This window comes from Engystomops pustulosus, chromosome 10 (assembly GCF_040894005.1).
Source record: "Engystomops pustulosus chromosome 10, aEngPut4.maternal, whole genome shotgun sequence".
NCBI lineage: Eukaryota > Metazoa > Chordata > Amphibia > Anura > Leptodactylidae > Engystomops > Engystomops pustulosus.
Genome location: NC_092420.1, coordinates 47,805,290 through 47,830,463, shown reverse-complemented (window position 1 = coordinate 47,830,463; position 25,174 = coordinate 47,805,290). Strand labels below are relative to the sequence as shown.

Sequence of the window (25,174 nt, the reverse complement as noted above, 5' to 3'; positions counted from 1 at the left end):
AGCTTAGTAATATACTGTATCCCATATACATCCCCCCAGCTTAGTAATATACTGTACCCCATATACATCCCCCCAGCTTAGTAATATACTGTATCCCATATACATCCCCCCAGCTTAGTAATATACTGTATCCCATATACATCCCCCCAGCTTAGTAATATACTGTACCCCATATACAGCCCCCAAGCTTAGTAATATACTGTATCCCATATACAGCCCTCCCAGCTTAGTAATATACTGTACCCCATATACATCCCCCCAGCTTAGTAATATACTGTATCCCATATACATCCCCCCAGCTTAGTAATATACTGTATCCCATATACATCCCCCCAGCTTAGTAATATACTGTACCCCATATACAGCCCCCAGCTTAGTAATATACTGTATCCCATATACAGCCCTCCCAGCTTAGTAATATACTGTATCCCATATACAGCCCTCCCAGCTTAGTAATATACTGTATCCCATATACATCCCCCCAGCTTAGTAATATACTGTATCCCATATACATCCCCCCAGCTTAGTAATATACTGTATCCCATATACAGTCCCCTCCCAGCTTAGTAATATACTGTACCCCATATACAGCCCCCAGCTTATTGATAAACTGTACTCCATATACAGCCCCAGCTTAGTAATATATAATATATAGCATCCCCCCAGTATAAAATAATTATAGCCCCAAATCCCCAAATAAAATATAGCATCCCCTCCCCCTAGTATAAAATAATTATGGCCCCAAATAATACATATAGCATCCCCCCCCCTAGTATAAAATAATTATGGCCCCAAATAATATATATAGCACTCCCCCCCCCTAGTATAAAATAATTATGGCCCCAAATAATATATATAGCACCCCCCCCAGTATAAAATAATTATAGCCCCAAATCCCCAAATAAAATATAGCATCCCCTCCCCCTAGTATAAAATAATTATGGCCCCAAATAATACATATAGCATCCCCCCCCCTAGTATAAAATAATTATGGCCCCAAATAATATATATAGCACCCCCCCCCCTAGTATAAAATAATTATGGCCCCAAATAATATATATAGCACCCCCCCCAGTATAAAATAATTATAGCCCCAAATCCCCAAATAAAATATAGCATCCCCTCCCCCTAGTATAAAATAATTATGGCCCCAAATAATATATATAGCACCCCCCCTAGTATAAAATAATTATGGCCTCAAATAATACATATAGCACCCCCCCCTAGTATAAGATAATTATGGCCCCAAATAATACATATAGCATCCCCCCCCCAGTATAAGATAAGTATGGCCCCAAATAATACATATAGCATCCCCCCCCCAGTATAAGATAAGTATGGCCCCAAATAATACATATAGCACCCCCCCCTAGTATAAGATAATTATGGCCCCAAATAATACATATAGCACCCCCCCCTAGTATAAGATAATTATGGCCCCAAATAATACATATAGCACCCCCCCCCTAGTATAAGATAATTATGGCCCCAAATAATACATATAGCATCCCCCCCCCCCAGTATAATATAAGTATGGCCCCAAATAATACATATAGCACCCCCCCCCTAGTATAAGATAATTATGGCCCCAAATAATACATATAGCATCCCCCCCCCCTAGTATAAGATAAGTATGGCCCCATATGATATCTATAGCGTCCCCCCCTCCCCCAGTATTAAACGTTTTCTAGCCCTGTATAGTACCCCCCCCTCCCAGTATAACATAAAACCTCCCCACATTTAATTAAAGTACATGAAAAATAATAAAATCATACTCACCTGCAGGCAGCTGCTCCCTCGGCGCGGCTCCGGTCTTCACGCGGCCTTCACTCCGGTCTTCCTGTGTGCCGCGGCTCCGCACAGTGACACAGGCGCATGACGTCATGACGCCTGTGTCACTGCTTAGGACGGAGCGACGCAGCTGCCGGAAAGGCGCTGCGTCGCTCCGCATATAAATCGCGCCTGTGTCTTAAAGAGACAGGCGCGATTTATTTAGCTGGTGGGCGATTCGGGCGTTAATGGACGCCCGAATCGCCCACTTTAGAGCGGCAAATTTAGCCGCCCTTTACAGGGACCCGCATTCTGCCGCCTGAGGCGAGATTTTCATCTCGCCTCATGGCAGATGCGGCCCTGTTAGTAGGTGTAAGGTTGCTTAATCTAACCAGTTTTTGTATGGTTGTACCAATGTACATGTTATAATTGGAATTTTCTTTGCTAATACAAAATTTGATACTTTGAGACATTTGTGACAGACAACTTTTTCTTTTTTATTGCACTTTCTTTAACCTAGGTGTAATTTGTTCATTTTGGTGTGTTTTGTGGCGGGGTTTGGGTCGCACAAAATCACGCTACGGAAAACCTGGCTTCAAAAACCAAGCCACATCCAAAGTAAATAAGACTTTCCGACCCGCAAGATGAGAGATATTACAAAAAAACATGAGAACAACAGCCGTTCAACATTATGATAAATTAGGAAAAGCAGAACAGCCAAAAGCAAATACATACATTGGAAAAGAGGCTTAAAATGATCCCGTGATAATACATTAGCCCCTATTTGTTTTGGAACTGGATGTTTGTCACAAGACATTGGGTAATGGAGCTACTGAAGGTTTAAGCTTTGAGTAGATTTATCATTCAATTTCCATCTATCTCTATCATTACAAAGCCATGTACAGATACTGCTTTCTATTAGTACTAGTCTACTAGCAGATCACATAAGTCTCTTGGAAGCATCTTATGAAAATTGTTTGCTTTTGCTATTAATCCTCTCCACTGCTGACATTTAACCTTTTATCTGCTATTAACGGAATGAGATGAACTTAAGGATGATTAAATATGTCTGTCAAAACATTACTATAGGAAAATATATAACTCTTCATGTAATGTATACATATTACAATTTGTCTTTATTCATACTTCCCTCTGCTTATTAAATAATACAATCCACTTTATGTGAAGTCTACAACTTACTATAGAGAATGATGAACATTTTGATTTGATCTGGATGTCGTTTTGCTATTAGGGCTCACATGACATCACATGATTTTTGATATTTAGAATATTTAGAATTTCTACAAATTCCTCTTACAATTTCTGGAGCAGAGATATTTGAAATTGTGTTCCTTTAATTAAGTAAAATGCAAGCATTGTGGAAGTAATTGGGTTTGTTATGTTGGTTTCCTAAGAAATCACACTTGATTATGTGAATTTATAATGTACATGATAAAGAGGAGATTGGTCCAGGGTTCCAGGGCTATGGCAGTGCAGTTACTAGCTTTATTGTTATGTTCCAATAAAGCTAGCAGTTCAACATTGCTATTACTGGGGTAGGGCTAGGAGCTGCGTTTAGTAAGCAGCTCCTCAAGAGTTTTTTTTAAGGTGACAGGTCCTCTTTACGATTTGTACAAAATACACTAGTCTTAATCATTGTGGCAATACAGCGTGTGACATATCGGAATTACTAAAAGGTTTCAAACTCTTGGTTACAGGCAGTCCCCAGGTTATGTACAAGATAGTTTCTGTAGGTTTGTTTTTAAGTTGAACTTGTATGTAAATCGGAACTGTATATTTTATAATTGTAGCTCCAAACTAATTTTTTTGGTCTCTGTGAAAATTGGATTTTAAAAATGTTGGATTGTCATAAGAACCAGGATTGACAATAAAACTTCATTGCAGACACCTTTGATAACATTTATAGCTGTTTATTGTAGCCTAAGGATAAAGTACAGCAAATTACCAACATCTAGAGGTCCGTTTGTAACTAACTAGGGGTTATCTGTAAGTCGGGTGTTCTTAAATAGGGGACCACTTGTATTCTGATACAGCACTAGTGGGCCAGAATTGAAAACTGACATAAATGAGTAAGGTTATGGGGGACAGATTATGGTAATTTTGACTGCCCAGGTCATTCCAAGCCTGACCCACATTGTTCCCCTTCACCAAAAAACTGTTACACGAAGCATGATACACCAGTATCATGACCAGTTACCATGTAAAACCTCACTACAAAGACCACGTAATACTTTATAAAAATAATACAAATTTACCACACATTACTGCCACCGAATAATATACAGGCGGTCCCCTACTTAAGGACACCCGACTTACAGACAACCCATAGTTACAGACGGACCCCTCTGCCCCATGTGACCTCTGGTGAAGCTCTCTGGATGCTTTACTATAGTCCCAGACTGCAATGATCAGCTGTAAGGTATCTGTAATGAAGCTTTATTGATAATTCTTGGTCCAATTACACCAAAAATTTTGAAACTCCAATTGTCACTGGGGCAAAAGAAAAAAAAATGTCTAAAACTTCCATTATAAAATATACAGTTTCGACTTACATACAAATTCAACTTAAGAACAAACCTCCAGACCCTATCTTGTATGTAACCCGGGGACTGCCTGTACTGTTATCACACTAAAATCACATATTATGCCAACAGTATCATAATACAGTTACAAATACTGTATTATACTATTATACCAACACAACATATAACCACCACATTGTTTACAAAAAAATACTACTGTAATTTGACGATATTGTACATAGTCCTATATAGGTGCTTTGCAGATAGAAACAATTCATACAGTACTAGTATATTGATATATAGTGACACCTTTTCAAAATTAATACATTTTTGAGCTGGTCCTAAATATCTGAGCCATTGGTGTAAAATTTAACAGAATTATTGAATAGGGGTTCCGATAAATCAAAAATAAACCATAAATAAGTTGCTAGAAGGTAAAATAAAACCTGCAAGTTGGATGCCAAGTTACCTAAAGTAGGCATAAATTTCTCCACGACCTGAAATATGGCAGTTACTATAACTCCCTGGGTCAACATCAAATATTTACAAAAAGTTTTGTTCCCATAATATTTGATAATGTTGTTCTCCAGAAAGGCATCCCGGCCCCTCTTGAACATCAGCCATAAAAACCTCCTGTCACAGAGAGTTTCACAGTCTTACTGCTCTTACACCCAGGTTGTTTTCACACAGTTATGTTAGGCCCAGGCCAGGACCGGTCACAGAGTAAGCGCCCCTCCCCTCATTATAGGGAGGTGTACGTGTTTGCTCACTGTACTGCGCCGTGTATAATGCTCTTCTATGGTGGCTGTATGATAGCTGCCGTTCGTATGGCTAATACTGCTGCCATATATTTTGTGGGTAAAAGGCCTAAAATTGTAATAAAGTCTCCTCTTACCTGTCTTTTTTCAAAACTGAATAACCCAGGTTTAGTCATCTGTTTAATTGTTTATATCATTGGACGCACTGAGATTGGTTAATGAAGACCAGTGGAGGACCTGTTTATGCTGAATGTATATAACATGACATATGTTATCGTGTGATTAAGGACACATTTACAAGCTGTGTTTGAAACGCACAATCACGAGCACAGTTGGAAGGATTTTCTCATTGGAACTAACACCACATATTTTGCATTGTTTACCATTCTTGATCTCGAGCATTTAGGAGAGTGAATGTGACCTCAGTGATTTATAAAATGCTTGTTATAATGTGTGGCGCTTATATACTAGGGCAGTGGTGGCGAACCTATGGCAAGGGTGCCAGAGGCGGCACTCAGAGCTCTTTCTGTGGGCACCCGGGCCATCGCCCCAGCACACCAGACCGGACTCAAAGAACTTTCCTGCAGTTCCAAACAACTTAAAAGATGCTGCTTTCAGTCATATTTTAAAGTGATACTTACTTGGCTACTTGGGACTGTAGGAAGAGGGGAATATGTAGACAGGGCCGAATTTTCATTAGAGGACCTCCAGCTGGCCCCATGATTCTCTGTGTACGGAGAGACACTGGAAAGAAGCTATAATTACGCAAATATTCCATCTTTATTTTCTACTGTGTTGGTGTCCTCAGGAGGCCATTATGATTGAACGTTGTTGAAGAACAGGGAGCAATAAGTTTTATTTATTTATTTTTGGTTGGCCCCTCGCGATAAATGAGGGGGCTTTGGGGTTGCAGTTTGGGCACTCGGTCCCTAAAAGGTTCACCATCACTGTACTAGGGTAAGGGGAAACCTAAATATTGTTTATTATAGCTATGCCTTCTGCTAGTTGGATATTAATGTGATAACAGGAATAGACACCTCCCAGGAAGTAATTGCCATTCATAGGTACCGTTGCCTGAAAACTGTCTGCTGACATCAAAAGAAATGTTTGACACAAAAGCAGTGGCTGAGCGGGTTCAAAAGAAGTCCTTATATGTCCAATATTACGATGGGTTGTATCTTGGAAGGAGTCATGGATCCGCTGTATTGGTCAAAGAATGGCTGCCCATCAGTATAAACCAAAGTATTTGTGCACTTCTCACCTTCTACACTATGTATGCAACCTATTAACACTCTAACAGGGATCTTTGTTAGGCCGACTACTTTGTAATGAAGGAATTAATGATATGAAGAGTGAGAAGTATATTATATAACCAAAGGACTTGGTGAAGATTTGGTAGGTACGTGTCAAATTAATGTAAGTGCACCAGTATGGTCACAACCCCTTTGTGCTAAGAACCTCATGACATTTTCTCTTAAATGACAGATAATTGGGAAACGAGAACTGGAAAGCTTATAAAATTCCGTAATAGTGCTGTTTTAGAGCAGGTAGAATACATGTAAAGGGATTTACTGCTCAGAATAGTGTTTAAAACTAAACGTCGCCATAACAGGAACAGCAATAATGTAAAATTACAACTTCTGAGGTATATAAAGGCATATTTAAAGAGGCACTGAAGAACATAGCTGACCTTATATACAGACTTCTAGTCAGACTTAACATGAGTTACTGTGGACGAAGCTGAACTGGAACATGACCAAAATAATTAGGGAATGGGGAAGAAAACTATTGATTGATTGATTCTTGTATGTAAACCTATGACTGTACTGCGAGATAGGGTTACATAATGCACTTTAACTACAATACAAAATATACATTTATCTAAGCGCGAACAAGATTGATTAACAAAAACATTTCTTTTCCAGAAATTGGTCCAGTCACTATCACAACTGATCCAGAAACATTTAAGAATGAACTTAAAGAACTATATGTACAGGTCAGTAAAAGAATTGCATGGTCAATATATAAAGAACATTATATATCACAATTTTAACCTTGCGACCCCATTCATTTAACGTAATGATGATATTTTACACCATGTCAGAGTTCATTTCTCACTCATTAATCATTTTCATTTTCGTTCAGCGTTTTTTCCACACACTGATAACAGTAAACTTAATTCTGACTAATAAAAGAAGTGATAACAGGCTATTCCAATTATTAATGTTTCACATATCCACAGACTACAACATAGTTCTTGATTGGTCTAGGTATCAACCCATAACCCCATTCACCTAAACAAACTGTGACTTCTACAGTGCTTTGACCATAATACTTTTTTAGGTAGGTATACTTACTCTTATTGTGAGTTGGATACTGAGGAGACAACTCTCTTCCTCTACATGTAACATTGTTGCAGGCAAATACAAGTTTTCATGTAACAAAAATAACCCTATTCAGATAAACTGAGAAAATATTTAGCTTCAAATCTATTTCTGCAAGAAATCCTTGCTATATCAGTATGTCAGTATGTAACAAGTAGTGCAATACAAATGTCCAGTGCTTAATCTGAATCTTACTGCTCGCTACAAGAGAGGCGATTATCCCTAGGGACTAGGGACCTATCCCTAGTAGGTATGGCTCCGGAGCATGTGACTAGCATTTGATAAGAACACCAGAGGTTTAGAGTTAAGTGCTATGTTAATACATTATTTCCGACTCTTTGAAAACCTCTTTCCTCATCGTGCCACAGGGCTTCAAAAATAACAGAGTTTGTCATTAACTTCTATTTACTAAGCCCTTCTAATGACTGTGATCCGGTTTTGCAGTCAAGCAAAGTTATTTGTCTTCACATAACTTACTAAGAACTGTTATTAGTCTCTGTGGTACATGTGCCTTGGTTTGATATATTACAGGAGATGTTCAGTAAAGTGAGGCTACAAAGACTGTGTTTATTATGCTAAATGTTATAGATGATCAGTCTAGTTCTGTCGCATATATTTGACTACTTTGTTCTATTTATTAGTCTATCTATCTACAAAAAGAAATTTCAAGTAGCACAATGAAACAAAAAAAAGTGGGTGCACGCTATGAAGGGCCGGGGAATAGGTCCTCCAATAATAGAATAGAGATACATACAACAAATAAAAAAGGCCATGCAATGTTACATTAGTAACAGTGGTAAGTACCAGAAGAGCCAAAAGAAAACCTCTTGGAAATCAACAGAAAATACCAAAAAAGAAGAAAAAAAGAGGAAATGAAAACCAGGGCTTTAATGAAGATACAATAATTACTAATCTTTATTACAGACAACAATAAAATATGTATAAAAACAGATGTATATCAGGAACAGATTATCAAAGCATGTCAAGCAATAGGTCCAAAAGGAAACAAAATGTATGGAGATGGTACAAAATAGTGAGGGCACATGGAAATGTACTGTGGCCCAACACTAAAATACATAAACCACAAAGTACAAAAAAATTAATATAATAAGTAACAAAATGATGGTGGTATAAAAATTGTACATGGCGTACACAAGATATGTAACTAAAGCCAAAGTCACAGAAGCAAAAACACAGTAAGTGATAAAAAAAAAAAAAAGAACACCAATGAGGTGAACATGAGGCTAATGTGACAGAAGGGAGGACATACTTTTACCTGTCGTGCACCCCGAAGCGTGTTTCAACCGCAGCAGGGAATAGAGATATAATAACAGCACTCTAAACTCTAAAAGTCAAACTCTACTTTATCAGTACACAGCAAATTCTTCATTTATGTCACAGTGACAGCCTTTGATTTAAAGGGATAATCTTGGCCTTCACCAATAATACTGCTGAACTAGAACCAGCTAGATGCTCATATATAAAAGAAGCACAGCTTACATAAATAATGATAGTGATGCAGGGTTATTAGGAATACCATAGTCTCTTCATTGTGATTATTGGTTGGTGTCTTGGAGGGCAGATTCCCAGAAAAGACTCTTTATGACTCACTTAATTCATCCCTGATGGCCCACTGACTTTTGATGTTATGTGCGGCAGGACACAAGTTTTCTCTTGCTCCTGCACAGATCACAGGAGCAAGATGGGGTCTCTGTCTGTCAAAGACAGCCAGAGATCCCAGATAGAAGGTAAAAGCAGTAGAAGCGTCTGCTTTCTTCTTTCCAGGCACAGTGCTATCCCGCAACATGAACGTATATATTAAACGTCATTTGGTGGCCATGAGCATTTTTGCTGCTAGTTCAAGGGGTATTATGGGAATATGAATGTCTGATACAAAAACTCAGAATGCCATAAATAAATAACTAAATAAAACAAATCTCAGTGGCCCACATTTGTTAAAGCTCCAGCACCAGCTTTTTTGTCTTATTGCGCACTTTCTTTTCAGTGCAAACTGTGACAAATGTGTCATAGCTGCACTAAACCCTACGCAACACTGAAAGGGGCGTTCTGGTGCACAGACCCTGCGCCGCATTTATCAGGCAATGTCTGACAGAATTGTCTTGCATGCTCAATGTTAGAGGTGAACCAAAAATAATAGTTGATGCACTCTGTCAGAGCAGTTCAGGGTGCACCAGATTCATAAAAATCCTGAGCCACAATTCATGAATTTACACTATTTATGATAAATATGGGTCAGTGTCATTAATCACAAAACAGAGCTTAAATTGCATGCATAAAAGTTGATGTAAGCAGAGTTCTCTCCAAGATGTCTGTCATCTACAATTAAAACTCCCATGATCCCTCAGTTCTCAGTAACAGCTCCTCCCTGTCATGCTCTGCTCCCAGTGGTGAGCTGAGTAGACTGTCCTGCTCTATTACCATAGTAATGATGTGTAACTGCCATAACTGCAGATTACCCCACTGAGATGATGTCTCACCACAACACTGGCCATGCTGGATGCACTGCAACCAACCCACTACAACCAAACGTAGTGGTTATCACATGACCTGCCCAGGCAGGCGCAGGACATGTGATGTGGACATGTGACAAGCATCTTCTGTGTCTCCTCCACAGGGACAAAGTCAATGGACTGATTAAGGGGCCAGGAGCCTTTTAATTCTTTATTATTGTGTCCACAACATTTTCTGCTTCGGGAAACAAAAAACAACAACAACAACAAAAAAATGACTAACTACATATTAGCTTAGATTTTAATGACCCATTCGCATTATGCTTATTCCTGGAATACCCCTTTCACAGCGTCCTTGTGCGGTCGTGTGCTTGAGAACCTAACCAATCCAGCAGAGATTTCAGAGTAAAACTGTTTTTTCACAAAGTGAAAAGGCAATGTAAAGTAGTTGAAGAAAAGAAGTTTTCTCCTATAAAATATATTCCATAGTTTCTTGAATTCACCTTTACTTTTGATTTTTGTAGAGGTAGTTGATAGGTTAGTGACCTTTTAAACTGATATTGACCACGCATCAGACTTTGGAGATACTTTGCTCTCCTCTAAGAAAGACAGAGAAGAGGTGACTATTCCATCAAGATGTGTGATATAATTTCTGGCTTGTCATATGTTTGAAATATACATCAGGTATGCATCGGTTTGATTGTCTTATTACATATTACAGTCTGACTTATTACATTATAGATTACTAATGGTTACAAGAGCTACATCTAAGACCATTTTGTCATTACCATAACACTGCAATCATACATTGATTTCTGGGCTTTAATATGATCATTCACTTTGTTGTGCTCCTGTTTCTGCCGGTAATGCAGGGAGGCGGTGATTGTCCTGAGATGAGTGTCGGAGCTATTAAAATTGCACTGGAAATATCTCTGCCGGGATCTTTTATTTATGTATTTACTGATGCAAGATCAAAGGATTACCAGCTCGCTAATGATGTCCTCCAATTAATACAACAGAAACAGTCTCAAGTGAGTATGAAGACAAACCTCTATAAATCCATAAGTTTACTTTGTATTTATGCATTGTTGGTGCCATATTTACTCTCAGCCTGTAAAATGTTGGTAAAAAGCACAAAGGTTACATTTAGTTTATGTGTGGAGCCTCTTTAGACAGGCAAGTTACATGGATACCATATTTATTTCTAACATGGTAACTATTGATGTCATGAGAGGATTTACTCACTGATGGGTCTTTTGATAGTATCCTAATGGGATTTAAAGGGGTATTCTTGGTCATTAACAAGAAAACCCCTTTAAAATTCCATCATGTATCATTATACATGATAGGTGATAAGGTAGGTGATAAGAGTCTGAATGCTAGGAATATAACCACAGTATCACCCATTGATCACAACTATGTGGATCTCTAAATGCCCCTGTAAATGGTGCAGTGGTACACATTTATAACCACTTCTACATTAACTTGTATTCTAGGGCATATTGTACTGTGCTCATGATAATTTGGAAAATCCCTTTAATAATATTAATAATCTTTATTTATATAGCGCCATCATATTCCGTAGCGCTTCACAAATCAATTTAATAAAATCCTGAAATTCTACAACTTTTGCTTCATAGGGAGTTATTCCTATGTAATATAACACTAAATATTAGAAGTTTGACTGTATTCCACCAGGTTGTGTTTGTTTTGACTGGAGACTGTGATGATAGGAGTCATGTGGGTTACAAGATATATGAAGAAATTGCTTCAACCAGCTCTGGACAAGTATTTCACCTTGATAAGAAGCAAGTTAATGAGGTAAAGCAAATCATACATCATTATGTTGTCATTATGTTCCTGCAGGATACCATAGTTACTATTATGTGATGTTCACCATCAATTGCTTGTTACAATAAAATAGTCCATTAACAGTACTGGATAATGGGGAGGAGGAAGGTATAAAATATGTGTCTATTCTGCTGTATACAGAGATTCTTCAAACACGGCCGTAAAGGAGCTTGTTGTGCTATTTTGGAACTTTTTGTCATGTTTTCTATTTTACAATGTCTCATGCATTTATCTATATAACTTGACCTTCTGTTACAAACATAGTGAATAAAATAAAGAGGAAACCATATGGCTGATAATCCAAACAAGTGTCTGTGTTATCATAAGAACAATCCTTGAGGATTCCATCTACTTGCAAAATATATGAAATTTTGAAAGTTTTGTTTACAAAGGAAAGACATGTTTAGTGCAATGTTCCCACAGTTTATGACAACAATGACAAACTTTCCTAAATCAAGTCACTACAAAAATGCTAAAAACTATTCCAGATACTTGCTGCTAGAAGCCACAGGTCAAAGGAGAGAGTCCACTGCAAATATTTTGTAAAGTAAACTTTCCAGTTGTCTGGCATATTTTATGGATGCACATGTAGAGGTCTGCCCTGGACTGAACATCTCATGGGTTTGGAATTCTGTATTTCACATCTGGGCATCTGGGTGGTTCAGTTTAGCTTAGCCAAAAATGTTACTTGTTTGGATCTACTGAACATTTTATACAGATTTTTATTGAACAATAGGAAAAAATGCAACACACCATATATTACCAAGAAGAAAAATATATGGGAAATTCAGAAATATGAATATTTGTCAAACCAATTCAATGCTTTTCTTCTTGTAAAGGGGTCATCTGCTTTGGAATCTTTTTGAGAAGGGTTTCATGACAATAGGCTGTGCTGTCGTAGTTGCCCAACTTGCCCCCTGCAGTCAACAATAATTATTGGCAGCGACTATTACATGTCCTATTGTCATTGGCCAGTCTGTGCAATGCACAGGTGTTCTGGTTCCTGTATAGCAAAAATCACTTTTCATGGTCCCTCATAGGTCGATAAAGGATTAGGATTAAGTTCCCCCTTTTTTTGACTAACTCAAGCTTAGTACAACAACTGTATGAAATAACATTTTCTATGTGTCTTAGTAGATACTTTAATTTATTCATTTTAAGATTTGATGAAAACCTTGACCAAAATGCAATGCTTAATTCAGGTATTAAAGTGGGTAGAAGAAGCTGTTCAAGCATCAAAAGTCCACCTGGTATCTACAGACCACCTGAGCGGAGCATTAAACACCTGGGAAATTCCATTTGATCCAAGTCTTCGAGAGGTCACTGTTTCTCTAAGTGGACCATCTCCAAATATTGAACTCTTTGATCCACTTGGTAATGTTCACAAAAATTAAATAGTTAACCCTCTGTTTTCTGCCTAATAATTACATATTGTAATAATAATAATAATAATAATAATATATTGTAGATGAAATTCATAAGATTATCTCATAATCTCATAGATTAAAATATTATGGCTTTTCTAATTTCAGGAATGAATATAAAGCAAGATTCAGGACTGAATGAGTTATTAAATATATTTAATTCCGCTAAGGTGTTAAACGTTAAAGAACCAGAGCCTGGTACCTGGAAAATAAAGGTAATATGAGATCTGTGATTTTTCAGTGAAATTTATAGATTTTAAAACATTCACAGCATAAACATGAATGCTTTAAAGTGTTTTAAATGCAGTAAAAATAAAGAAAAATATTATTTATTTTAAAACTAATCATTTTAACTTTTGCTCTGTGTCTGACAATGTTAATAATTGAATATTCTACCCATTTTTTTTTTTTTAAGTATAAATGTAGTAAAAAAATGTTGGAACATTTGTACAAAATAAGAGCATAAAACTGTATTTGTTTTCCAGACATCAAGTAATGGACGTCATTCTGTGAGAATCACTGGAGTTAGTACTATAGATTTCCGAGCAGGATTCTCTAACAAGCCCACATTAGATTTCAGTAAAACCTCCAGCAGACCCATACAAGGTAGGTTCATTTTTCATGGGTTACCTTATGAGTATCGATACATAAAACACTGCCCACCTATGGACTGCATATGCATTGTCACAGGTCACTATTGATATTACTGATGCCAAATGTTATGTCATTCCTCTTCACAGGGATTCCCACATATGTTCTCTTAAACACGACAGGCCTACAGAATCCAGCAAGAATTGATCAGCTAGAATTGTTATCTACTTCAGGACTCCTTCTAAAGACAATTCCCATAAAGTATTATCCAGATAGGACACCCTATGAGATATGGAATGTAACAGAATTTATTCCACCTAAGGAGCCATTTTTTCTAAGAATTACAGGTTATGATAAAGACGATTACCTGTTCCAGAGAGCATCAAGCGTCTCATTTTCCAATATATTACCAGGTGATAACTGAACGCTACAAATACCTTTGTTACTCTGTGGTGCCTATGTGTATGTATATTATACATGTATATTGTTAGTTCATGTATTAGAAATTCATTTAGCTATGGTCCAGAAGATTGAGAAATAAGTAATTACACATAATGCATTACTACTCGTTATCATTAAGTACTATTTTGTCTTTGCTATTGTAGAAAAGAGTAATAGTCGAAAACATAAGGAGGTAACATAGGGTAATCTGTAGAAATAAGAATAACTAAGAATAACTTACTTTACTACACCTTTTATATTCATAGGACCACCAAAAGTGTCAATGCCCAAAGTGACACCTGGCTACTATCTACAACCTGGTCGCATTCCCTGCAATGTAGAAAGTCTTATACCTGTATCAGTGCATTTTAGAAGGAACGGCAAAAGACTTGGTTTAGAACAAAAATTCCAGTATGTATAATTCTTATTAAAATACAATGTGATGTCTAAGTCCAAAAGTAGATAGAAATGAGCTGGTAATTGTGGAAGGACACAATTAATAATAATAAAAAAAGATTTAATAAAAATGTTATTTATTATTTTTTAATATAGACAGTTTGCACAATGCAAATTGATGCTGTAAGTTTCTTAAGAATATTATTTATATTGTGTCTGCAACTATTTAGTTTAATCACAACTTTTGTTTATATACTATATACTATATGCACTAATATAAAACTGCAGAATCCCCCTCCTATGAGCTACAGCAGCAAGTGATGGACAGTGGTGGAACAACTTCATGATATTATTAAGTGTTTGAAATACTTGACATCATTGTCATTCGACTAACGTTTTAATTTTAAATAGTTACAGGGGGCTATATATAGTTATAATAGGAAAGCTCAACATAGTAATAAGGGGTTGTATATAGTAATAATAGGAGGGCTGTATATAGTTATAGGATGCTGTATATAGTTATAATTGGAGGGCTGTATATAGTAATAGGGGGCTGTATATAGTTATAATAAGAGGGCTGTAAATAGTTATAGGAGGGTGGAAATAGTTATACGAGGCTAAATATAGTTATAATAGGAAGGCTGTATATATTTATCACAGTGGAGAGTACTTAGTTATTTCTAGGGAGTGAATATAGTTCATATAGGGAGGCTTACATAGTTCTTATAGGACGGATGTATATAGATAAGGGGGCTGTATATAGTTGTAGGGGATGTATATAGTTTTTATAGGGGGCTAGGTATAGTTATTATTAGGGGGCTGTATATAGATATTATAGTGGGGCTGGATATAGTTATTATAGGGGGCCTGAATATAGTAATTATAGGGGGCTGGATATATTTATCACAGTGGGCAGTATATAGTTATTGCTGAAGGGTGTATACAGTTCTTATAGAAGGGCTGTATATTGTTATAGGGGGTTATATATAGTAATCAAAGGGGGTCTGCATATAGTTATTATAGCGCGCTGGATATAGTTATTATAGGAGGCTGAATATAGTTATTATTGGGGACTGTATTTAGTAATCATAGGGGACTGTATATAGTTATTGTTGGGGCTGGATATATGTTTTACAGGGGGCGCTATATATTTATTATAAGGGGCTGTATATAGTTATAAGGGAATGTATATTTAAAAACAAACAACCCTGAGCAGTACTGCAAAAATACTTTATCCAGGTTCAATCCATCCAAGTACGGCAATCCTTCATGTAAATAGATACAAAGAATTCAGCAGCACTTCTTGTAGTGAAAGCGAAGGGGAAATGTGGGTTGGGTTCTGTTCTGGGGGTTTCCAGTGTTATAGGTCTGCTCAAGGGGTTCTCCAGTGTTATAGTCTGCTCTGGGGGTCTCATGTATTATAAAATTGCTCTAGATCAGTGTTGGCGAACCTATGGCACGGGTGCCAGAGGTGGCACTCAAAGCCCTCTCAATGGGCACCCATGCCATCACCCGAGCACAGAGTTCACCAGACAGAACTCAAGGCCTCTTGCAGTCCCAGGTAGCCCAGGACCCTGGAATAAGCTACAATGATAATCCAAAACTTCTTCTCATTCTTTCTACTGTATTGGGGTCCTCAGGTGCTATTACAATTTAATCTTTTGACAGAGCAGGGAGTCATAAGTTACTGCTTAAATTGCCACATTGGCACTTCGCTAAAAATATGTGGGTTTTGATTGTAGTTTGGGCACCTGGTGTCTACAAGGTTTGCCATCACTGCTCTAGATGGTCTCCAGTATTATGGACTATAATACGGGAGACCCTCAAGAGCAGACTTATAATACATGGGGCTCTGGGGAAGGGTCTCCTGTATTATAGTCTGCTCTGGAAGTCTCTTGTATTACATGTCTTTTCTATGGAAGCTCTACAGAATTATTTTTGTCTTTTTGTGCTCTGTATTTGTAGTCTGCTCTGGGGTTAGTTATTGTACAAATGCAGTATTTGATTTCGGGGTGGGAATTTGTGCTGTACTGTGGTTGTTGGCGCATCTAGGGTGCTGGTTAGTAGTGAGGCCTCTTGAAGTATGACAATGCTACCCTCTAATAGTTGTGCTCCCCCTGGTTTAGAACATCCACATACTGATACTCATAAAAAAACACTCATAATAAAACACAGATATTACCGTAATTTGCACATTGATATCACATGCAAAGATAATAACCACAAAATGTCATCTTCCAGAGATAGAGGGAGAATAAACAATTATGTCACAGAAAAAAGACTGATCTACATCATTTAATTATAGTTGAGGAATAATGTAAAAAAATATGCTGCAGTGAAGGGATAATTGATGCACATAGCTCCATAGGGAAAAAAAAATTGAAATGGGCCACCTTTTTTGATGGCCCATAACAGCTTGTATGCCGACTATCATGGTACCTATGCCCAGGGCCTCCAGTTAAAAAGGCTTATCTTTATGAGACAAACTGTGCTCCACACTATCCTTATACTGCATTTTACTTTGGAAACATTATGCAAAGACCAGGCTTATTCTGGTAAAATTTCTCAAACAAAATGTGGGTTTATTTCTAGAACTCATATTAATTGATATAATTATTGACTTTTTAGAGATTCTGTAGAAGCAGTTTGGGAAATCACTAATGTGACCTCTTATGATGAAGGCTATTATGAATGTTTTGCTACAAGCACAGCTGGAAGTGCACGGGCTCAGACATTTCTAGATGTAAATGGTAAGTAATATATGAAAGTGCTTTATCCAAAACAAACTTACATATTATCCATTAAGATAGGGAAAATTATGCACAAAATGTACATTCTTTGATTTATGCAGTTTAGCTTCACTTTTTCAGTGACTAGACTTGCCCTCGACAGAGAATAGAGCTGCACTTCTGACTGTCTTCTCTGTATTGGTACTGATGGTTGATATGAACAGGTGATCTGTTGTAAGAGGAGGTGTCAGACCCCCTGATCTGATATTGATGATCTGTTTAAAGGATAGGTCATCAATATCCTTAACCTGATACAGCCCTTTATATGTAGACTGATTTATCCTGACCTGTATGGATGTGGACTTACAATTTTCTTTGTTTTTTAATATTTTGTAGAACCTCCTCCTGTACTCAGAGCTCCAAGTAACATTACTATTAACATTGGAGAAGACGCTACTTTAACATGTGATGTCCTGAGTACAGTCCGTTACAATCTTACATGGTGGAGAAAAACCCTTGATCTAAGACTGACCAGCACTTCTGGCATTCAGATTTTAAGTGACAACTCTCTTCAGATAACAAGTGTTATGATCGATGATGCTGGGGAATATATCTGTTCCGCATCCAATGAAGGTGGAACAACTGCAGTTAAATTGTATCTTACTGTACAAGGTACTGGCTTTCACACACAGCCGCATAAGAGCAATAAATTCTGCCCCTAATCAGATACACATATAAGGCAACAATGTTAGCCACCCTGCCTCTGCTAGTGCAAACCATGGACATTCAGGTGCTATTTCTGGAAAACAGAGATGACCCTCCTTAAACCCTAGGCAACCCCATCAGTATCCCCATAATGCTTTTCACATGACAATATTAAGACACATATCTCACTTTTTTCTTTCTAGAGCCGCCAAGAGTTATTGTTGATCCACAAAATATTACGTTTACCAAAGGATCTGGGATTAAATTAAAATGCTTTGCAACTGGATATCCAGCCCCTCAGATAGTCTGGACACACAATGACATCTTTGTCAGAATCTCTACCAGGTATAAATGGAATACTTTTTTCTCTTGGTTCTGATACAGTTTGCAGTGAGAAATTGTGAGGAATATTATCACCTACGGTGCTGTGGGCTTATTTTAGTCATGATGGGTGTGTAATTTTTCGTAATCAATGTTTTTCATTAGAAATTCCCTTCAAGAAGAATTATTTTATTTTATATAGGAATTGCATTTAATTTTTTTCTTTTTTTATTATGTTAGATATATATTGACACAAGATGGGACCTTTTTTATAAAAAATGCCATGGAAAGAGACGCTGGAGTTTATACATGTCTAGCAGCAAATGCTGCTGGAACCGATAGACAGTCGTCAGTTCTGGTCTATATTGGTAAGTATAAAGGAAAAAGGTACCTGGATTTTCTACACTGGCAGGTCAAATAAAGTAAGTAGTGAAAAGTTAACTTACATTCAGGTTTGTTGCTAATGGTAGAATTAAGTTCATATTAGAAAAGAAATAACTTCTTATTATACAGATTGGTAATATACAATGTTTTTGGTCTAAACTGTGGTTATATAAAGAACATATTCTTGTAAAGGAACTGAAGACGATAATCTGTTCTTTCAAAGAGAAAAATTGTAAGAGGAGAAAAAACAATATTGATAGATCATTAGATTAATTACATAGACATGTTTGGACATATTTACTAACAACTATATGCAGTTTGCCTGTGTAGTGTACAGAGGGTGCCAGATTCAGGATTTCTGGTGCACCTTCTTAATGAATCTAGCGCATCCTGCACTGCTCTGACAGAGTGCACCACTTTTTTTAGGTGCACCTTTAACATGGGGTGTGCAGCACAATTCTGTCGGACTTTGCATGTTAAATCTGGCGCAAGGTCCGACTGAGCACCGGAACGTCCCCTAATTTGTGGCACTTGATGAGTAGTGCAGCTGCACCACAAAATGGTCGCATGTGACACATTAGTGTCTCGGACACTTCTTAAATACCTGCCAAGCAGTTTGCACCTAAAAGAATGTGCAGCGTCTGACAGAAAACTGGCACACGGAGCTTAGTAAATGTGCCCCATTGTTTGGTACCTATCGATTAGACCAGTGTACCGTGATCCGGTTTTCAAATTTTGTAAGCGGCTTGTAAGTAGTCATCGTACAATTTTTTTTCCTGACAATTGGAACATTCGTGTTCTGTAAATTTCATGTAATGACATTATACACTTGTCTTTGTTTCTAGAGGCTCCTATTGTGACAGTAACTAAAAAGGAAATATTGGTTGCAGTTAATGCAGAAACTACAATGGAATGTAAAACTACGGGTGTTCCAAAGCCACATGTACACTGGTTTAAAGGTATTGGTGAGCTTAAACCATTTCTATATTCTCAGGTTTATGTACTTATGAATGTATTTTAATATTCTTGAAATATTCCTTCATACAGATGATTTCCAATTAAGTACTTCATCATTAATCTCTATTGAAAACCACTTTGGAACCTTAACAATTAAAAACACACAGTATTCTGATGCTGGAGATTACATCTGTGTAGCTGCTAATGAAGCTGGAAAAGCAAGCGGACAAGTTTCACTAAGTGTTGGCTGTAAGTTGATAAATTGTATCACATACAATGGGGGATTTTTCAGGGTGTGCAAGGCCAGGAATTGCAAATATTGTTCCTCTTACTCCACCTCCACACCAAGTGACCGTGAAGGTGGCTGTGCTCAGCAGTGGAGCGGGCCAGCATAGGGCAGGAACTTTGCAATAGTTATAGCCTCCACCAGTAACTGGTTATAGTGCAGTTGACGTGGGATCCGGAGGGTTTGCATGAAGTATGGTGCACTAGCATGTGATAAATCCCCACTTCACTTATATAATAATATTTACATGACTACTGTCTTTCAGCTGCACCAGTGTTCATAGAGAAATCAGAAGATATAGCCATGGATATAGGATCAGATGTAAAGTTGTTGTGCACTGCACAGGGAATTCCAGAACCAAAAATAAAATGGAGAAAGTTAAATATGACATCAACATTGTCAAAGCCACTTACATATAACCAAAAGACGGGCATACTACAGATCAACCGTAAGTTTTTCTACAATAATATAATATTTGATCATAAGGTCCTGTTGCAAAATTAAATCTGGTCTCAGTCAGCTGTATTCACCAGTGCAGAAGAGCTCAGCAAACTGAATTGTTGTAAATATATGGTTTGCTTTTCCCTCTATCCTCCAATTTTGACCATTCTTATTATGGTGGTTTCTTTACATTTTGAGCCCGTAGTGATTGCATGGTGAATATTTCAATATACATCAACTTATTTGTATAGTTAAATGGACAAAGATTCTATATCGGAATGGGACGCTCACAATGGGTGTTTAGGTGTGTGTGGTTGCCTTGTCCCATTGTTTGGAAAGGGAAAGCCCAAAATATCAATAACTCTGCGATAGTTGTCAAGTATGTAGAGTATTTGCACTATTTCCAATTTTGTTGTAATAATGTAATTCCAAATAAAAAAAGAGAACACAAAAAAATTAAGCAAACGGAAATGTTAGTTTATAACAATTGGATGCAATAATGTTGTGATATCTTTTAGATCTTTGGGTAGGAGATGAAGGTATTTATATCTGTGAAGCTGAGAATCATTTTGGGAAAGTTCAGACACAAGTTGCTGTATCACTGACTGGATTAGGTAAGACTCATTGGAGTAAATGCCTTTTAGACCTGCTCTGGACTTATTACCTGAAAATGGCTCCATTGAGGAATTGAATGGAAGTTGTGACTAGGCTTTTCTAGAATTTGTTGGGATTGCTAATTCCTCTGAATGTATCATCTACTCTATTAGAATGTTGCTTTATATATTAAATTACTAGATTGCACAACTAAAAAAAAGTACTTTGGCTATTAAACATCATTAGAACAAGCCATAGAGTGACTTTTGTATTTTTCATTTACTTATTTAATGCACTTTTAGTCATTCCTGTAATTGGAGAAAGTCCTCATGTGGTGAATGTTATTGAAGGAAATCAAATCACACTGCCTTGTGTACTCTTAGCGGGAAATCCACTTCCGGTCAGACAGTGGCTCAAAAACGACATAGTGGTGAGTCACTCCAGCTGATCGTTTATGTCTGATATTCGGAATTATGGCATTGTACACAACTTGCTTTAGATAATGTTTCATTTTAGATGTATGACCTCTTCTCTCTTCTGTGTATGTAAAGTATATTGTATGCACAGTACATTCATGGTTATCTAAAATGTTTACATTTTTTAGGTGGTTTCAAATCCATATGTTAGTGTTCGGACAGATGGAAGTCTACATCTGGAAAGTGCTCACTTGAAGGATGGTGGAGATTATGTATGTGCAGCAACAAATGTCGCTGGCACAAGTAAACGCTTAACAACTATCAATGTACATGGTACGTGAATATTACATTTCTACTGGAGAGCTTGTGTCAGTCTTCTAAAAACAAATACCTGGTACAAGTACATGCTTCATATTTATGGGAAAATGACTGTATACTCCCTCATAATTCAGAAAAGTAATCCAAATATTGAAGTCGAGTATAGAGAGGGCTCATGGACCAAGCACTTTCAAATGTGGGTCAGCGCCCCCACATGGTCATTATAGGGCACTGATCAGTGCAATGACAGCTGGGAGCCTATTAAAACTCCTGTAGCTGTCATTAGGATATCTATATTACAGGCTATCCAGGATAAACTGTAATATTTAAGCAGTATAGCTACAATTTCCTGCAATACAGTTTTCTAAAACACACGTAAACATCCTAACAAAAAACAAGTAAAACGTGTTAACATGTTAGGTACCGCTTCATCTCAAAATGTCCAACCTATTAAAACATAAAAAAGTGTTATTTCTGGGACGAACCCTGTAAAAGAAAATAGCCCCTAATTATTAGAATTTATAAGTTTTGCCAGTTTGCCATTTTAATAAAAAGTGATCAAAAGGTTGTACAGTTTTCAAAATTGTATTAATAAAAATGTCATCCCATCCCACAAACAGGTACATTTTACGCAGTAATAGTTACATGTTACATGGTGAAACAAGAAGTTGTTTTTCAGTGCAAGGTTTTTGAATTTCTTTAATGGCATTAAGTCATAACCAAGCAATATAAATTTGGTATCTCTGTGATTGTGATTGTATCAAAAGAATCTTGATGAATATTGACTGAACACCGAAAGCTGTAAAAATACAGCCCATCACAATATTGCACAACTGTATTTTTTTGCTCATTTCAAAACATTAGGATTTTTTTTTCCAGCTTCCCAGTATGTGTCACAAAATATAAAATGCTGCCACTGGAAATTACAATTTGTCTTGCAGATGATAATCCCTCACATTTCACTGTAAATTAAAAACTATGTTATGGGGAAGGAGCAGAGTAAAAAACAGAAACCCAAAAACATTTTAAAAAAAGTTTTTTTGCCCATTCTTACAACATTAGGAATTTATTTTAGCTTCCCAGTATATGTCACAGAATATAAAATGGTGCCACTAGAAAATACAATTTGTCTAGCAGATAACAAGCCCTCATATAGCTCTGTAAACTGAAAAATCCGGTCTTTCCGGTCCTAGTGCTACTTGTCCCATCAGATTGAGGTTGCTGATGTTGCATGCTGATGGCACATGACCTCTGAGCCTCAGCGTTTACATCAGACAGAACGGCACATGACCTCTGAGCCATTAGCTGAGACATCAAGTGCACAATTAAGTAAAAGCGGGTCTTTTTGGACCAGCTTTTTGGGCTAAAAGCTGCCATTGGAGTTGTTGTGGGTTCTCGTGAGAGGTAAGTACATTTTTTTAACAAAACCTGCTCCTTAAGTGTTCTTTTAAAGTATCAGAAAACCCCATTGATGTTATGCTGTCATTTTGGAGGTGCTGGAACAAAAGATGACTGAGTTGTACACGTTTTACATCACCATTAGGAATTCACAGATTGTTGTATGTCTATATTGTTGTCTACAGAAGATATTTACTGATTACATTATAGAAAACACATACACTATGTGGTATATCATTTAGTAAGAAGAAAGTTCTTTTAAATTATGTATTAAAGGTATACATTATGTACAAAATATATCTTTAAAATATCTTTTCTTTTATTGACAGGGGTATACAATTTGATCTTTCCAGAATATTTTGTAGACTAGCTATTTACTTATTTTAACTAAAAACATTTTTATCATTATAACTGTCTGCTTTTTTTATTCAGTTAGCCCAATCATTCAGCATGGGCCCCAAATTTTCAGTACAATTGAAGGAAATCCAATATCACTACCATGCAAAGCTAGCGGAGTCCCTAAGCCAACAATTATTTGGAAAAAGGTAACTATAATGCATTCAGAATCATGTGCCTCACTTGTGTTTTCCAAATGTTCTGATCAATTAAATACCATCAGTTTCAAATGTATTTATTTCATTTTAGCAATGAAGGGAAGTGGAGTACTTCCCAAAATGATTACCATAAGGCTAGCCTAGACCTACACTGCTTCTACTGCCTTCCTCTACATTATACTGCTTTTTTCTGCATAGAGGATAGAAGGCTCCCCCTGGTTGTAGCTACAAGCAGCTAAAGGTTTAGCATGTATTGTAGATGAATACAAAAAAAGAATTCTGGCATCTTAATCTTTAAAATGGTGCCAACCTAAAGTTTATTGAAAGATTTTAGAGAATAATAAACATCAAAACAACCAACCTGTGATACATTGCCACTTTACAATACAACTCACTAAATAAAGTAGAAACAATGTCTAACATGCAAGGAGCAAGGAGACGCGTTGTCCAATATAGGAGTAAGAGAAAGAGTGGAAAGGAGTTAAGGACTGGGAAAATGGTAAAAAGAAAAATATAAGAATCGTAGCATTAATATATTATCTATCTGGGTGAGACAGAGGGTAGAAATTCTGTCAGGAGAGAGTATTATAGAACAGACCAGGAACAGACGAAGAAGGGTGAGGAGAGGTAACCTTCACAGAAGAGCTATCAGTGGGGGACAATGCAGAATCAGGCCGTCAGAATCAACCACACACAGTCTTCACGTCCATAACAATCTTCTGCTCAGTTCCAGAATGTGTGCTATGATCTCCTCTATTCTGTGGAGGAGAGAAGTTTCCTAAAACTTCCTCTCATGTTGTAGGATGAGCTTCTGGCTCTTCCAGTGGCATGGAGGAGCATACAATTGTAGCTGATAGACAACTTCTGGTATGGAGCCATTAACTAGAATCTATCAGGAATCTTTGTAAACCTTTTGTTTTTAATTTTTTTTTTATGATTTTGGATTTGCATAGGTTTCTCTTGTTTCTTTTGTGTTATGCAGCTGCTTTGCCTATAAAGAGTGGTACATCAGTATTATTATTCTAAATGTATTACAATCTCCACAAACTGCATTATATCATCTGTAAAACAATTTCAAATGAAATGGAAAAAAGAAAAGCCAGTCATGTATTCAATTATCAAATTCATGAGCACTGAGACTTACTCTATATAGATTTGCTAAAAGCCAGATCAGTCAGTTTTGTGACTCATGATAGTCATGAATAAGCCTTCATAAAACTGAGCAAGGGACTAGCACTACTGACGTAAATATACTAAGGATCAAAGCATACAGAAAACAACCAATTACAAATACACAAAGAAAAAAGGAAGTATGCTATGAAACCCAAAAGTAAAAAGTAAACAAATTTTATTTGTACCATAGTACACCACAACACAGAAATATTAAAAACATTTAAAAGTGTGGACTACACACAAATGTAAACCAACAGGGAGACCTGGCA

The 25,174-nt window shown here is 37.0% G+C and overlaps 1 protein-coding gene across 1 annotated transcript in view; it reads left to right on the top strand.

Annotated features, from left to right (window-relative positions):
• HMCN1 (hemicentin 1) overlaps window positions 1-25,174 on the top strand; it is a 219,917-nt gene that overhangs the window by 17,641 nt on the left and 177,102 nt on the right. The window contains exons 2-20 of the mRNA XM_072128125.1: window positions 6,997-7,067; window positions 10,799-10,957; window positions 11,625-11,747; window positions 12,980-13,151; window positions 13,310-13,416; window positions 13,687-13,807; window positions 13,942-14,205; window positions 14,500-14,644; window positions 17,258-17,379; window positions 17,755-18,030; window positions 18,267-18,408; window positions 18,625-18,752; window positions 19,614-19,727; window positions 19,816-19,974; window positions 20,277-20,459; window positions 20,971-21,066; window positions 21,349-21,476; window positions 21,651-21,795; window positions 23,611-23,723. Of these exons, the coding sequence (XP_071984226.1) occupies window positions 6,997-7,067; window positions 10,799-10,957; window positions 11,625-11,747; window positions 12,980-13,151; window positions 13,310-13,416; window positions 13,687-13,807; window positions 13,942-14,205; window positions 14,500-14,644; window positions 17,258-17,379; window positions 17,755-18,030; window positions 18,267-18,408; window positions 18,625-18,752; window positions 19,614-19,727; window positions 19,816-19,974; window positions 20,277-20,459; window positions 20,971-21,066; window positions 21,349-21,476; window positions 21,651-21,795; window positions 23,611-23,723 (2,768 nt within the window). The remainder of the gene's footprint in view (window positions 1-6,996; window positions 7,068-10,798; window positions 10,958-11,624; window positions 11,748-12,979; window positions 13,152-13,309; window positions 13,417-13,686; window positions 13,808-13,941; window positions 14,206-14,499; window positions 14,645-17,257; window positions 17,380-17,754; window positions 18,031-18,266; window positions 18,409-18,624; window positions 18,753-19,613; window positions 19,728-19,815; window positions 19,975-20,276; window positions 20,460-20,970; window positions 21,067-21,348; window positions 21,477-21,650; window positions 21,796-23,610; window positions 23,724-25,174) is intronic.